Here is a 17,137-nt window from a genome sequence, read left to right on the forward strand (position 1 = left end):
TGGTAGAGTGCTTGCCTTGCATGCATGAGGCCCTGGGTTCAATTCCTCAGCACCACATAAGCAAAAAGAAAAAAGCTGGAAGTGGCGCTGTGGCCCAAGTGGTAGAGCGTCAGCCTTGAGCTGAAGAGTTGAGGGACAGCGCCCAGGCCCAAAGTTCAGGCCCCACAACTGGACTCCCCCCCCAAAAAAAGAAAACAACTTGACTATTTTTATTTATTTATATTTGTGGGGGGGGGGTCCTGGGGTTTGAACTCAGGGCCTAGGTGCTCACCATGAGTTTTTTTGCTCAAGGCTAGAGCTCTACCACTCAAGCCACAGCTCCACTTCTGGCTTTTTTGGTGCTAAGTTGGAGATAAAGAGTCTCATGGATTTTCCTGCCTGGACTGGTTGTGAACCTTCATCTTCAGATCTCAGCCTCTTGAGTAGCTGGATTATAGGAGGGAGCCACCAGCATGTGGCTTGATTCTTTTTTTAAAAAAATTATTGTGTATTATTATCTTTACGTAATTGTATAAAGGGGTTACCATTCAACACATCAGTAATGAATCTTCATCAATATTGCCTCTTTATCATTCTCCCCCAGTTTGATTCTTCTATGAATTTGGGTTTGGAATATTTTTAACATGGAAAATGCCAAGTCATAGGTAAATTCATCAGTTGAATATGATTACATAATTATAAATATCCTGTAGTTTCTGGGTTTTCTTTAATTCTTGTGAAAATACTTTACCATTTTACCGCCTCCAGAAATGATAAAATTACAAATAAGATATGAAAATTTATCAGTGTAAAATAGATGTAGATAGAGAACTAGAGTAGAATCAATGATCTCCCAAATTTAAACTCTTTGAAGGGCACACCAGAGGTCACTTAAGTCATGTTCTTTTACAGACAAGGAAACTGATCCTGCAGAGTTTCATAGCTATCTTTGTTATGTGTAATGCTGGGCAGCCTGGCCTAGAGTTTCACATCCTGACAGCAAGTTTGGTGTCTGTTAAACATTGGTTGCCAGAGAGGAGTCAGGATACACTGGAGAAAAGATTCAGTCCTTTGTTTTAAGACTCCACTGCTGTAAACTAGATACATGGCTCCAGGCCATCTTTGCACCTCTCAGTCCCTCCACTAAGAAACAAGGGACTTGAACTTCTTATTGAATTCCAGAGTCTTTCAACCATAAGCTCAGTGGAACTGAAATAACTAAAACTATAAGGTAAACTGAAGAGGAACAAACATAAATGGCAATGCTCAAGTTTTTAATTTTAGAATTAGAAACAATGTATAGGAGAGGTGCCAAAGAAAAGTCCTAAGGGGGGGCTGGGAAGGTGGCTCAGTGGTAGAGCGCTTGCCTTGCATGCACCAGGCCCTGGGTTCGATTCCTCAGCACCACATAAGCAGAAAAAAAAAAGCCGGAAGTGGTGCTGTGGCTCAAGGGGTGGAGTGCTAGCCTTGAGCTGAAGAGCTGAGGGACAGCGCCCAGGCCCAGAGTTCAGGCCCCACGACCAGACCCTCCCCCCCCCAAAAAAAAAGTCCTAAGGGATGTTGAACGATACCTGCATGTGTATATAGGTGAGCATACTTAAAGACATCTTCTGAATAGAATCTGTACAGATTCTACGAGTTTCTCTGTAAAAGAGACAAGTTTTATGACTTGTTTTCTAATTGCCTTATGTGATGTCATCAACATCATAGGTGATGTTTTCCTTGTCATGGAATTTGTGTGATACTCATGTAGCAAGTTGGCCTCATTCAGGTGTTGAGCTTTGTAAATCACAGGAATCCTATGTATGAATTATTTGTGCTCTGATTTGCCTCATGGCATTAATGCCTACGATAATTGGAGCAGCTATATACTTGTTGAATGGATTTTAAAACTAGAAGCTATTCATCATAGAAATAAGGTGTTACCTTGGCATGTTTGTTCCTAGGAATGTTAATTTCATTCTTAACTAGGGGTTTTGAACTTGCTCTCTCTACTGCTTCAGACACACTTCCAGCCTTTTATGCTTTGATTATTTATTTTTTAGATTAGGTCTTGTATTTTTGTTTTTCTGAGGCTGGCCTTGGACAGAGATCTTTCTAGCTATACCTCCTATATAGTTGGGATTCGTTGCATGCAGCATGCCAGACTTCTCCTGACATGAGGTCCCATTAACTTTTTTTTTTACTGTAATGTTTTTCATCTTTACCTCTTAAGTGGCTGGATGACAGGTGTAAGCCACAGCACCTAGCTATGTTAGTCTTTCTGTTGATTCTGTCTGTGTCTTGCTCCATGTATAGAGCAGGTAGCCTTCTGAGATACTTGGTCCTTCTAATGAGTTCCAATAATAAACAATCATTTGGGAACCATGGATTAGCCCATCGTTTAGGGCTTATATTTCTGATGTAAGTTTACCTACTTCAATTCTGAGACAAAATACAAAAGTGACAGTTGGTGGTTTTTGAGCCTCTCTCATTGGGGTCAAGCCACTGTACTTGGTTCTTTTCCATGGTTTCTCCCAGCAACCCTTTAAGGTGATTATTACTGCCTTGTGTGTAGGAGGGAACTGAAACCTAGAGGGCCTCAGTTTACCCAAGCCCCCAGAGTTAGTTCAGCAGAAACTTTAAGTCACCAAGGAAATTTTATTGTATTCTATTAATATAAGCATCTGTACAGAAAATTCCCAGTGAGCCCAAACTGATTTTCATTTCCTGCTTCGCAGATAGTTTGCAAGTTCACAGTTATTCATTTCATTTTCAGAATGATCTCTGACAAATACAGAGGAACTTAATTGCGCTGTGAATTCATTTCTTTCAGGACACAGAGCCCTGCAATTTCTTCATCTGGAAGATGGGCGTGTTAACTACAGAAAGGTATAAAGCCCGCCTGCTCTCTCCACATCAAATCCTGCAGTGGGTACAAAGGTCCTTACAGATACTTAAACCAGTTCTAGAACTCATTGTTATAAGACTGATGTGTTAGGAAACCGAGTCATGAGTGTTAGGAAAGATCAAGTGGACGCAAGGAGAGAAAGAAGGCAGAGACTTCAGTCCACCAGAGCTGGCTTTTCTCAGGGCTGCAGGAAACCTCATGTAACACCGAGCAGGGTTGCAGAAGCAAAGCGTGAGAAGTGTAGAGGGTTTTAGATTTTTATATATTTTATGGTGAGACTCTTCTCCGAATTTCTTTGTCTTGTCCTATTGGGGATTTGGGGTACAAACTGGGATTGAGGGTGCAAACTGTCCTGTTTGAGGTTTTATGGTAGGAGTATCCTACTGAGGTTGGCAGCCCTGCACTTTCAGACAAGGTCAGGGGTGAAGGTTTCCTGAGAACAAGAAGGGGTCCCTGAGGGAGGGTGGTCCGTGGGCCATGGGAACAACATGAAGTTAAAAGAACGATACAGATTCCCATCATAATGCTGTGCTTTAAAAGTGTGTGTTCCCACCAATGCCACTGGAGAATATATATATATATATATATACATATATATACATACATATATATATATATACATATATATACATACATATATATATATATAATAAATTTTAAGTAGTTTAAAACTGTGTGTGTGTGTGTGTGTTGGTTGGTTGGTCAGTCGGTCCTAGGGCTTGAACTCAGGGCCTACGCACTGTCCCTCGAGCTTTTGTGCTCCAGGTTAGAAATCTACTGCTTGTACCACAGTTTCTTGGTGATGTATTGGAGATGAGAATCTCATGGACTTTCCTGCCTGGGCTGGCTTGAAACTGCTATTCTTATATCTCGGCCTCCTGAGTAGCTTGGATTACAGGTGTATGTCACTAACACACTGATCCTTAATTTTGTTGTTGTTGTGGGAATTTTTTTTTAACTTGACAAAACTCTATTTGGATGAACAAAATTGTGACATTCTTAAAAGGAAATATAAGTTAGATATCTAATCTGTGACCTTGATGAGACAGTTGCACATTCTGAATAAATGAAAGGGTTAAAATGTAAGCCTTTTTTTTCCCCCTTGGAATTTGGATACTTTAGCAATCAGAATCATAATTTGAAAATCTATTGCCAGGGGCTGGGAAGGTGGCTCAGTGGTAGAGTGCTTGCCTTGCATGCATGAGGCCCTGAGTTTGATTCCTTAGAACCACATAAGCAGAAAAAGCTGGAAGTGGCGCTGTGGTTCAAGTGATAGAGCGCTAGCCTTGAGCTGAAGAGCTTAGGGACAGCGCCCAGGCTCAGAGTTCAGGCCCATGACTAGCCAAAAACACACACACACACACAAAAAGAAAAGAAAATCTATTGCCAAAATATACTCTCAAATACATCTTTATTAAAAGGGAAGTCAGACTTAAGAGAAATTGTTTATTTTCTACCCTTTGTCATGGTGTGTTTATACAAAGTGCATCACTAGGAGGAGCAGGAAGTTTTAACTTTATTATTTTATTTTGTGGTGCCGGAGTTTGAATCCAGGGCCTTGCATGTGTGGGACAAGCACTCTGGCTATAGCCCCAGCCCCGGAAACAGAGGTCTTATTAAGAAGTCTGCATTGAGGTTCCATTTTTCCTCCTGCCACACTTTTGGCAGGACTACCTGAGGGCTCACCTCTACTCACCCTCAACTTAGTTTAACCCATTCTGACCCTGAAGTGGCGCTGTGGCTCAAGTGGTAGAGCGCTAGCCTTGAGCTGAAGAGCTGAGGGACAGCGCCCAGGCCCAGAGTTCAGGCCCCACGAACAGACCCAAAAAAAAAATTTCCATATATATGTGTGTGTGTGTGTGTGTGTGTATTGTAAAGATACTGTACAAAGGGGTTACAGTTACATGAGTAAGGTAATGAGTACATTTCCTATGGAGCATTGTTACCCCCTTCTTTGTTTTTCCTGTACCATCCCTTCCTTCTCCACCTCCCCAACTCCCTCTGCTCCAAGATGTAAAGTTCGTTTTCAACATAGTGTCTTGTACAGGCATATGTATCTTAATTGACATTTTCATTGACCTTGATAGAAGGTAGATAGGGATCTAAGTCAACCTGGGCAGGAAAGTCCATGAGACTCTTACTTCTAATAAACTACTTAGAAAAAGCCGAAAGTGGTGCTGTGGCTCAAATGATTGAGCACTAACTTGAGCACAAAGAGGCTCAGGGACTGTGCCTGGGACTGGGCAGGAGAGGGGCAAGGAGTAGATAGGCGTGAGGAGAAGTTAGAATCAATCAGCCCTGAGTGTGTGACTGGCTTTCTGATAGAGGCATTCAATTTTGGACTTCATTTCAAACATGTTAGATGAGTATAGTTTCTCTCAGCAAGGAGTCTGATCAGAGCACTGAATGTCATCATTATTCATCCATTCACTGGGTGTGAATGAACACCCACATTCCCCCTAAAAACTTGAAGATAACCCATAAGGATTACTTTGCTTTCCAAGGAGGAGGCAACAATGCTTGATAAGAAAGGTACTCATTACCTTGCTCATGTAATTGTAACCCTTCTGTATAGTATTTTCGCAATAAAAAAATTAATAAAAATCTTTAGTTAGCTGGGCACTGATGGCTCATGCCTGTAACTCTAGCTACGCATGAGGTTGAGATCTAAGAATCATGGTTTAAACACCCTGCCCCCCCTGCCACCGCAAGAAAGTCTGTGAGACTCTTACCTTTAATAAATCACCAGAAAACCCGAAGTGGCACTGTGGCTAAAAGTGGCAAAATGCTAGCCTTGAGTGAAAAACTTCAGGGACAGTGCCCAGGCCCTGAGTTCAAGCTTCATGACCACCACCACCAACAACCCCCACCCTACAACCCCAAAACAAAAAGTGAACAAACCCTCCCATCCCCACCAAAGACAAAACAAAAACAATCCTTTAGTTATATAAACGAGTTTCCATTCAGTGAAGCAGTTGATGAATACAGTGCATCTGATCAAAGTCACCTCTTGCTTCATTTTTCTCCCAACCACACTCCTTCCCTCAATTTTGTTGATTTTGTGGAATAGGTATTGAATTTTGTCACTGCATTCTTCCTCCAAGACCTGCACTTCTGAAGTCTGAGTTTTGTTGGCTCACACATTCTGTTTTGTTAGTACATCCAGACTGGTTTTCTGCAGTGCGCAGAGTGCCTGTTCCCATTACAGCCCCTTGAGTTCTGCAGCCAGCAGCAACCACTACTCTGCTGAGTAAGGATTGAAGTTTAAAGCCAGCCTGGGCAGACAAATCCCAAGACACTCATCAATTAACCAGCCCACAAGGCAGAAGTAGAGGAGTGGCTCAGTAAGTGCAGAGCCAGCCTTAGACAAAAAGCGAAGTGAGAGTAGGAGGCACTAAGTTTAAGTCTGGTACTGGCACGCGAGGGTGCATATGTGCACGTGCGCGCGCACACACACACACACACACACACACACACGAACCTGAAGTTATGTATTGTAGGATGTTCCTTAAATTATGCATAAATTTTGATCAGTTATTTACTTATTCTTGCCGGCCTTTCCTTTGCTCCATAACCCCTGGAGCTCTGGCATGGCGTTGCTGGGAGGTCCAGAGGTGGCATTTTCCAGGGGACAGACTCTTTCCCCTAATCTCCTAACCTCTAATCCCTCTCCCCAGCTGCTGTTAGAACACCAGGATGCCTATCAGGCTGGGGCCGTCTTTCCTGACTCCTTCTACCCTGACATCTGCAAGGGAGGTAAGGTGAAGGTTTATAGACTGGACTATGGTGCTTTTAACTGCTTAATAGGATTGGATATAGAGTTCTAAAATGGACAATCCCAGCATGGCATGTTTGTCTCTATTGTGGGTCAATGTTGCCTGTGTAAGTGTAGAATTTCTGAAAATTTTATTTATTTTTTGGTGAAACTCATTCCAAGTATCCTTATTTGCTTGACTGCATGGTGTCATATGAGAATTAGATCCAGTCTGAGTTTGTGTTCCTGCTACATTGCCTGTGGTCTTGAGAAAATCCACAGTTTCCATTTCTTCCAGGTAGCAGTGATATTCATGCCCAACCTTTTCACTGGCTTATTGCCAGCATTTATGCTATTTTGTCAGTGTTAGCCAGAAACTGGGCTCAGAGGTTTGTTGTTTTGGTTTGTTTTTGGTTGTGGGTCTTGAACTCAGGGCCTGGACACTGTCCCTGAGCTTTTTTGCTCAAGGCTAGCACTCTACCACTTCGGGCCACAGCGCCACTTCCAGTTTTCTGGTAAATTGGAAATAAGGATCTCACACACTTTCCTTCCCCAGGCTGGCTTCAAACTACTATCCTCAGATCTCAGCCTCCTGAGTAGGTAGGATTATAGGCGTGAGCCATTAGCACCTGGCTCAGAGATTTTTAAGAACATTAGCAGGGTACAGAAGACATGCTCAAATTGATTTCTCAGAATTGGGTTTATTTTACTTATTTATTTTTTGTTGGCCATGGGGCTTGAACTCTGAGCCTGGGTTGTCCCTCAGCTCTTTACCTCAAAGCTAGTGCTCTACCATTTAAGACACAGCGTCACTTCTGGTTTTCTGGCGGTTAATTGGAGGTAAGTGTCTCACAGACTTTCCTGCCTGGACTGGCTTTGAATTGCCATCCTCAGATCTCAGCCTCCTCAGTAGCTAGGATTACAAGTGTGAGCCACTGACGCCTGGTTTATTTTTTGAGACAGGATCTTTCTATATAGCTCAGACTGCAGGCTAGCCCAGACTAGTCTTAAACTTTCGATTTCCTTACCTCAGCTTTCTGAAGGGTTACAGGAGTGTAGTACCATGCCAAAGCCAAGAGGCTTTGTCTAACTGGACTCAATTTTCAACCTTATGATTTTGCTTGTGTGTTGTACTTCTCATTCATTCTAACTTATATCTAGTTTAACATTTCTGGAACCATATTCATAGCAAATCTATCCCTTGATTTTTTTAAATTTCTTGATATCCTAGACAAAAGGAACAATTGTTTTGTTTATTAAATGTAAGAAACATTGTTAAGTGTGTGCCATTTCTAGAGATAGACAAAATGCACATGAAAAATGCTGAAAAGAGTGGAAAGGGAATGTAAACTAGTATTTTGGGTATTATCACAAGCAACATATGCCCTCATATAAATTTGGGATCAGTATGTGATAAATAAAGGTGAATTAGAAAGAAATACATAATTAAGGAATTTGCCTATGGATTTATCTTCGATTTCTTTTTAGGACTTTTCCCTCCAAATCTTTTGTTTTCATACACATCTAATTTGGTAGCAGCTTTTTTCTTCTCTCCCGATTTACTTGTATTGGGCCTTTTGAAAGTATGTGACTTTCTTAAATGCCAGAAGAAAAGAACTCTGCATTTACACTCATATTTCATGTTTCCCTAACATGGAACCAAGTGATATAATCAGATTACAGGGACGAATGATCTAAACAGGTTTACAAAGAGCCCTGAGGGGCCCTGGGTGGTGTTCAGTAACACAGCACTGACAGAGGAGATGGGCTTTGGCCTTTGGGCGGTGGCTTGCCTAGGAATCGGCATCCAGTTCACCCAGAAGGGAGTTAGTTGCTTTTGCTTCCAGTCTGTAATGACTGGTAAAAGGAGTCATAGGATTACCAGCACAAACTACCAGGCTCCACCTGATTTGTCCCCTAAGCAGAGATTGTTCCAAAGGATAATTCTGGGATTTTTCTGTATTTGGGAAGTTTTTACCTCTAGGAAAACTGTAACAATCAAATTTCTTGGTTCTAGCTTCTTTGAAAATCATTTCAAGGATGAGTCTGGTCAAGGTACATTGTAAGAGAATGTGGACATATCTAAATGACCTTCCCCATTCAACTAATCAATACTAATAAATGTGGGGAAAGTTAAATGATGAAAAAATATTTTAAAGTGCTATTTAGGCAAGTTTTACGTTAGCACAACATTACAACATTATTATTTTTTTCTGAAGGGATTTGAGCTGTGGAGTGTTGCTCTTACTTGCTTTGTGACTTTGGCCACCCCATAAAGAATCCGTGGCACTCAGGAAGTTTAGAACATTTTGTTTGTGAGTGTCCTGCTGCTGCTGGGGGAAATAAGATGGTACATGGTGTGTCAAGCTCACTCCAGTAGTGTTTGGGTAATATTCACTGGAGCCTGTGCAAATTAAAAACAAAAACAATTAGAGATTTCAAGTACTTCAAAGTACGTGGATCTGTTTTGTGTGTGTGCTCTGAGGGTTTTTCAAAGAAGGGACTGAACCCCTCCCTCTCATTCCCATCAAATCCAAACAACCCAAACTTGTTTTTAAGGCATGGAAGGGGGAGTGGAAACCTAGCTTCTCTTGTAGCCAGCAACAGGACACTTTGTGAGCCAGTTTTGCTGTTCCTGGAGGGCTCCCTACCCACAATCCCTTGCCTGCTCCAAAAATGGAGTCATCCTGTGACCATCAACAGAAGAAACAAATGTGGGGAGGGGTCATTGGGAGGAGGGGGGGGGAACTTAACAGCATGGTGGACAGTGGACAGTGTGTATGGTGGATGGGGGGGGTGGAATCTGGAGACTCTTCCGGAAACCCTTCCAACTTTAAAAATCCAGAATCTGCTTTTGTTTGCCAGGAAAATTCCATGATGTGTCAGAGAGGACTCATTGGACTCCGTTTCTGAATGCAAGCATTCATTATATCCGGGAGAACTACCCTCTTCCCTGGGAAAAGGTATGCAGGGCCTGTAAGCCTCAACCAATTCACCCTAGACCTGCAAAGTTCTCTTTTGCTCCTGTACTTCCCCGAATGACTGCTTCTCTCCAGACCCTGGGGACAGCGATTTACAATTAGAACTCCAGTACCACACACAGTAATCAAGATGCACTAAGTGCCCAGTTAGTATTTGAGTACATTGGGAAAAACAAGTTTGAAAGTACTTTAGTTCTAGACACTCACTACAAACCTACAAATGTTCTGTGTAGCTTTAGTTTCTTGAAACTATAATATACTTGCCTAGAATTTCTGGTTGAATCTCACTAAAGGAAATAAAGTCACCCTTATAAAAGCTTTTTATAGAGTTGTTTTGTCTCATCACACATGGCTGTAACTTGCTTGTTTGGCAGGACACAGAGAAACTGGTAGCTTTCCTGTTTGGAATTACCTCTCACATGGTGGCCGATGTCAGCTGGCACAGCCTGGGTATTGAACAGGGATTTCTTAGGACAATGGGAGTGGTGAGTATTTGTCTCTGTGGCTGATGACATTATGAGAATGCTGTGGTCACACTCATGTTTAACAAAGGACTTTGTGTGTATGTGTGTGTGCACACATGTGCCAGCACTGAAGCCTAGTGCTGACCCTTAGCTGCTTCATTCAAGATTGGCGCTCTACCACTTGAACCACAGCTCTACTTAGTGCTTTTTGCTGGTTAATTGGAGACAAGAATCTTATAGATTTTCCTGCCCAGGCTTGCTTTCAACCTTAATCCTCAGATCTCAGTCTCCTGAGTAGGTAGGATTACAGGCATGAGCCACTGATGCCCAGTTCAAAAAGGATTCTTAAAAGGAAGGAAAACTTTAGGTTACTATAGTCTAATGTGATGTGGAAACAAGATTTCTTGCCCCAAATGGTGTTAATTTAGATTCATCTCTTATATTCATTCACTTTTTTTTGGGGGGGGGGTGTAGTACTGAGTGCCCTGTCACTTGAACCACATCTCTCAGCCTCGCTCATTCCTTTCATTCATGTCACGGGAGCAAATTCATCCACAAGAACTGGATGACTAATGTGCACTTAGAAAAGTGAAAGGCACGATGATTTCATTAAGTTGTGTGTCTCAGCAAGGATAAAAATGTCTGTCACTTGGCTCAATTTAATTATTTTTTGCCAGTCCTGGGGCTTGAACTTGGGATCTGGGCACTGTCCCTCAGCCTCTTTTGGTCAAGGCTAGCACTCTAGCCACAGCACCACTTCTGGCTTTTTCTGTGTATGTGGTACTGAGGAATTGAACCCAGGGCTTCATGTAAGCCTACCACTAAGCCACATTCTCAGCCCTGCTTTTTTAACTTTCTGAGAAAATGCCATATCCCCCAGCTGAAAGTCATGATCTTACCTAATGGCTTGGCTACTGAAAGACCCTGCTGTCATGAGTTGATAGTAATCCCATTTTGATAGACATTTCAACTGGGACTTCATTAGGGATTTTACATTTACCTTAGAAAGGACAGTTCTCTGCAAATAGCTTTGTTATCTTACTCAGTTACCAATATAAAAAGTAAAGTAACATGTCTTCTTGGGTGCCCCTCAGCATCCACTGGGGTGGGCTGTCACCTCCCTACTGCTCTCTTGACTGGGTGAGAATTTGGGCTACGGTTGCTGATCCACCCAACTGTTTCTTTCTTTCACAGATTGATTTCCACGGCTCCTATTCTGAGGCCCATACAGTGGGTGATTTTGGTACTGTTTATATTTGCCATGTTTTCCCCCTTGTGGTAGTAATAGTTCACTTAGAATGAAATCACTAAATGCTTTGTGTTTATTACATTTTGTGAGCAATATATGCTAACTTTGTATGCATGCACGTTTGTGCTGGTGCCAATATTGGGCTTGAACTCTGGATTTCACTCTCTTGCTTGGCTTTTTTTTTTTTAATTGAAGATAAGAATCTCATAGACTTTTCTTGCCTGGGCTGGCTTAGAATCACAATCCTCAGATCTCAGCCTCCTGAGTAACTAGGATTACAGGCATGAGCCACCAGGCACCTGGCTTTGTGTGGCTTCTTTTTGCTCAAGGCTGGTGCTTAACCATTTGAGCTTCAGTTCTGGCTTTTTGCTGGTAAATTGGACATAAAAGCGTCTCACAGACTTTGCTGCACAGGCTGGTTTTGAATTTTGATCCTCAGAACTTAAGTCACTTGAGTAGATAGGATTGCTTTAATGTTGCTAGGATTACTTTAATGTTGAAGTTCATTTAGAGTACAGACATAGCTCATTCAACAGAGAAATGTGTGTTAAAATAGCTATTTTTTTCTATTTAAAAATTGATATATTTGGTCATTGACTCCACTACTGTTATCATTTTAGAAAAGCTTTCTTTTCTATTAGATTAAGATTCCTTAGCCAATATCTCCTAATTTGTTCTATGTTAGTGTTAAGTTGAGAGTCTGTATTTTTTTCTGTAGTTTAAATATATGAGTTAAGTGGTGAGTGGCATTTAAAGGGATCCTTACAATTTATCTTTCCTTGTCAAGCAAAAAAAATTAGTTCTTTGGTTATACGAAACATTTCTTCCTAATTCATATATTTCACTAGGATTTTTTTTTTTTTTGTCAGTCGTGGGAGCTGAACTCTGGGCCTGGGCATTATCCTTCAGCTCTTCAGCTCAAGGCTGAGCCACAGCACCATTTCCAGCTTTTTCTGCTGATGTGGTGCTGAGGAATCGAACTCAGGGCCTCATGCATGCAAGGCAAGCGCTCTACCACTGAGCCACCTTCCCAGCCCCCCTAGCTAGGATTTTTTTAAAAGATTTTTTTCCTTTGAGAAAAACACACCTGTATTTAGAACAACAGAATCATGCAGCCATGTGGAGAATACTTGGTCTGGTTTGTGAGAACTTGAGTTGAAAGAAGTACATAATGTTGTCACTGACCCACAAAATATTAATATTTCTCTCTTGCCATAGGAGGAGATGTGGTGAGCCAGTTCGAGTTTAATTTTAATTACCTTGCAAGACGCTGGTAAGTTTTTGCTAAAAAAATGAGCAAAAATTAATTAATATACAGGTATTTCATTGTAATTTTTGTCTTTTAGCTATTTAAAAATATACAGTATATGATTAACTGTAGTCATCCACCTAGGGGAACACCAGAGTTATTTCTTCTTCCTCTAACTTTGTACCTAGTGACCCCCGTCTCCCTTTTACTCTGTCCAGCCTCTGCTAACCACTATACTACTCTCCATCTCTACAAAATTGATCTGCTCCTATTGATTCCATATATGAGAAAGATCATGTGGTATTTTGATTTGTTCTAGTTGATTGCATGTATATATAAACACAAGTGGCTTTTAAATTTTGATCTTGTATTCAAAACATTTCTAAGCTACATTATTAATCTAACAACAGGTGATTCTTTACAACTTATTGTCTCACTATAGTCTACAAATTGTGGCCATTTTGCTTCTCCATTCACTCCTTTTTCTTGCTGTGACCCTGGTGACCATCTCAAGGACAGTGCTAAAAGTGGTGAGGAGACTAAGCATACTTATTTTGTTTCTGATCTGAAAATATTTACAAAGTTCCATCATTATCATTAATGTAACTTTCTGGCTTTCTTTTGTCAAACTCAGAAAGTATGTTAATGTAGTAAAGTATATTAATCTGCTTATGAATTTTAAATCGGCCTTCCTGAATGGGACAAAGCCCATTTTGTCATGTTGGCACATCATCACTTTTGTGTTGGTTGCATCTATTCTTGATGTCTTAGGGCTTTGCCTCTTTTTATGAGTGATGTACAGTCATTTTTCTTCTAGTTGGTTTGGTTTTGGAATCAAAGCTGTGCTGGCTTCATGGATATACCTTTGGGGAGAGTGTCTTTTGATATTCTCTGAGAGCTTGTGTAATATTAGAAATTTAATCTCTTGAATGTTAGATAGATTTTTGCCTAAAGCTATTTAGTTCTATTGTTTTAGGAATTAAAAAAGTCTTGAGTTACAGGATTATATAGTTTTCAATCCCTTCTTCAGTTCTGTGTTTAACTAGGGACTTTTCCATTTTTCTAAAGGATCAAACATCTTGGCCTAAGGTTGTTCATAATGCTGGCTTATCTTTTGTTTGTTCTTATTCCATCTGTTATCCATTTATTGTTTATCCTGCCTTCTGTGTAGTGTGTATGGGAATGCATGCGCATGTGTGTGTGCCAGTCCCAGGGCTTGACTTGAGGGCCTGGGCATTAATGCTTGAGCTTTTTTGCTTAAGGCTTGTGCTCTACCACTTGAGCCACCGCCATACTCTGGCTTTTTGATGGTTAATTGGAGATTTAAATCGTACAGACTTTCCTGCCAGGGCTAAGAACCATAATCCTCAGATCTCTGCCTCCTGAGTAGCTAGGATTACTGGCGTGAGCCACCAGTGTCTGGCCTCTCGCTTTATTTTAAATAAAATAATTTTATACTGTATCGATTTTTTGTATTATATGTTTCAATTCTCTATTTTAATGCTTTCTGTCCTTATATCTATGTTTTTCTTTCTCCTCCTTTGGATTTCTTTTTTTCTTTTTGGTGGTACAGGCGTTTGTACTCAGAACTTCACACTTCCTAGATAAGTTTTCTACCACTTGAGCCATGCCTCCATCCCCTTTTTGAGTTTCTATGAAATTTGTTGAGTCTTGATTTACAGCCTAGAATATAAATTTCTATGCTAATTCATAGTGAATATTCCACAAGATCTTGAAAAAAGTTAATTCTTCAAGTTTGATTTAATGTTCATAGTTGATTATGTTTATTATCTCTGATTTATTCTTGGGTTCAAAAGATTTGTATAGTATAACTAAGATACTCTTGCCATTTATTATTATTTTTGTCTGGTTGATCTAATGATTCCTGACAAAAATTAATTTTAACATGTCTCCCTTTTTGATGGTGGAGTTTCCGTTTTTCTTACATTCTGTCAACATTTGCTGTGCATTTGTCTTGAAGATAGAGTACTAGATGCATTCAAGTTTCAAAGTCCTTTCTAGTGAGTCGAAGTACTTTTTTTTGCTACAAAAGTGCTTGTTCCTTTAGTGCTTACTATACCAGATAGGATTGTGGTTACACTGGTCATCTTTTGGTTGTTTTCCATGCTGCTTGCATTACTTGGGATTTGAGTCAGGCTTCAGTTCTCCAGTGAAGGAGGGTTAGCCATGGGTTCTGCAGGCTGAGGCACTATAATCTGGGGACTCTGTTAAGCTACATTCAACCACTGAATCTTTTTGTCTGCACAGATGACATGAATGTAGGGCAAAACATTTGTAGGCTGACTAGTGAGGCCACCAGTTTGAAGTGGTAATAACTGGCTTATCAGTGCCGAGGACATACATATATTTCCTTTCTCTGTGTCGCCAAGATGGAAATAGGATGCCCTTAGTCTTTGCTGTTGTTGTTTTATCCATTTCATGTGCATGCAGAAAGTATAGAGTTAATGCAGATATACCTTCTGAGATGGTCCACTTTGGGTGGTCCCTACACTCTGTCTCTTACCTGTCATCAAAACCTTTCAGGTCCCCAGGGGTTAGAAGATACCTCCAGGGTGAAAGCTGAAGTTCCTACTTGCCTACCTCCCCAACTTTCCAGTTTCTATTTATTTTTTGTGTTTGGGAACTTTTTACTTTTTGCTAGCTTAGTGATTCATCAAAACAAATATTTTTGTTATTTTTCTCTAGCTTTTAAAGCTACATTAAAAAAAAGAGAGAATACCATTCTGGTGCTTTTATAAATGACTTCTCAATCCCATCTTTCTTGTAAATATATATGAGTCATATTTCTATCAATTGTGATTTTTGTCATATGTATTTTGTCTGGAAATTAATGAGGATTCAGTGCAAATGTATTTATAAAACATTAATCTTCCAGCTGAAATAAGATTGTGAACCAAAAGCTGGGAGCCAAAATTCTTTTCACTACTTTATGCTATTTACTCTGAAACTAGCATGTCAAGCTGAGGAGCCCTTTTTAGTACTTTTAACATGAATAGTTTTGAGAATAATTCAACCAAAAAATGCGACAACTTTACATTGCTTCTTGAACTCTAAATTCACAAAATTAATCATTTCCTTTCTGTTGTGTTTTCCAGTCATTCAATATACCTTTACAAATATTTGATCAAGGTATCAATTGTTTGCTGAGCATCACTGAACAAGTTATGTATATAATATTTTGTGCCCCAGTGTCCTCTTATGAAAAATGGTGATGCAATAATACTAATCATTAAGGTCACTGGAAGGATTCAATAACTAGCCTGTAAAGACCAGTCATATGATATACCTGACAGATAATTATCAGGTGCTATTTCTTTTGTAGTTCTTGCTATCTTCAACTCAGCATCGGAACATTCCTTATTTTATTCTAATGCATTACTCAGGTACATACCCATCACAGATCTACTGGGAATTTATAAGAAACTCTATGGTCGAGATGTCATCACCAAGAATGTCATTGTTGATTGTACACACCTTCAGTTCTTGGCAATGTAAGTATAACCAGAGGAATGTCTGCAACTGACTTTACAGGGGCTTTTAGTATGCTTTTCATACTTCAATCCTGAGAGTGGGTTTTGGCTGTATGGATTTTGTTTATCAAAGGTAGTCGAATGGTAGTGGTATCAAGTGGATGGAGCTTTCTCTTGTTTTATTTCCATATAGAAATTGCAAGTCATTATTGTTTATATTTCAGGTATGGTGAGACATTTGCTGTTTCCAAGGTAAAGACTCCCTCCTTGCCTATTTTAGTTTAAGGGATTATACAGACCACAGGAATAGCACCTTACTTATTGTTCTTTCTGCTGCAGTTGTATTCCACGTACTCTACAAAGTCCCCATTCCTGGTGGAACAGTTCCAAGAGTATTTCCTTGGAGGCCTGGATGATATGGCGTTTTGGTCCACTAACATCTATCGGCTCACTAGCTTCATGCTAGAGAATGGGACCAGGTGAATTATGACTCCATTTCTTATACCAGTCACTCTGAACCTTGACACATGGAGCAGAACACTCAGATTTTCTCAGTTGATTAAACAAAAGCAAAACAAATCCCTTGAAGTGTTGTCTTAAACTATCCAAGGAGAACAAGACAGAAGTTAGGTCATCTGACCATCTCAAAAGCCAGCCAGTTGGTTTAGCTAATGCCAAGATGGAGACATCATTACTGCAAAGTTTGTGGTCTATGAGATATAGCTCAGGTAGGAAGGAATCAGCCTCTCCAGGTGGTGCTCCATCTGTTTCTTTTATGGTAGCACATTTAGTGGAGGAGTGTCACCTCTCCCACTGATTGTGCTCTAAGTGGAACCAGGGGGTCATCATTTTCCTCTTCATATGGACTGACCATTTAGGGTTTGGGGGGTTCCAAGAGGGTATTTCACCTATTATTAAAAGGACAGAAGCTACTAGAAACCTAGCCACATCTTCTCTAGCTTCCAAAATAAAATTAGAAAGGGATAGATCAAACACACTCTTCTGCAGAATTTTGCCCCAGAACTCAGGTAGGACAGCTGGTCTACCTCCTTGTCCTCGACAGGTCGAGAAGAAAGTTGG

General features: G+C 40.5%; 1 protein-coding gene across 1 annotated transcript in view; it reads left to right on the forward strand.

The window, feature by feature from the left end:
- Positions 1 to 17,137, forward strand: part of Gpld1 (glycosylphosphatidylinositol specific phospholipase D1) — a 41,121-nt gene that overhangs the window by 1,257 nt on the left and 22,727 nt on the right. Inside the window, exons 2-10 of the mRNA XM_013035222.1 lie at positions 2,795 to 2,850; positions 6,547 to 6,625; positions 9,489 to 9,586; positions 9,979 to 10,089; positions 11,263 to 11,311; positions 12,536 to 12,590; positions 15,971 to 16,078; positions 16,282 to 16,309; positions 16,397 to 16,536. Coding sequence (XP_012890676.1) covers positions 2,795 to 2,850; positions 6,547 to 6,625; positions 9,489 to 9,586; positions 9,979 to 10,089; positions 11,263 to 11,311; positions 12,536 to 12,590; positions 15,971 to 16,078; positions 16,282 to 16,309; positions 16,397 to 16,536 — 724 coding nt within the window. The remainder of the gene's footprint in view (positions 1 to 2,794; positions 2,851 to 6,546; positions 6,626 to 9,488; positions 9,587 to 9,978; positions 10,090 to 11,262; positions 11,312 to 12,535; positions 12,591 to 15,970; positions 16,079 to 16,281; positions 16,310 to 16,396; positions 16,537 to 17,137) is intronic.

This window comes from Dipodomys ordii, unplaced genomic scaffold (genome assembly GCF_000151885.1).
Source record: "Dipodomys ordii isolate 6190 unplaced genomic scaffold, Dord_2.0 Scaffold206, whole genome shotgun sequence".
Taxonomy (NCBI): Eukaryota; Metazoa; Chordata; class Mammalia; order Rodentia; family Heteromyidae; genus Dipodomys; species Dipodomys ordii.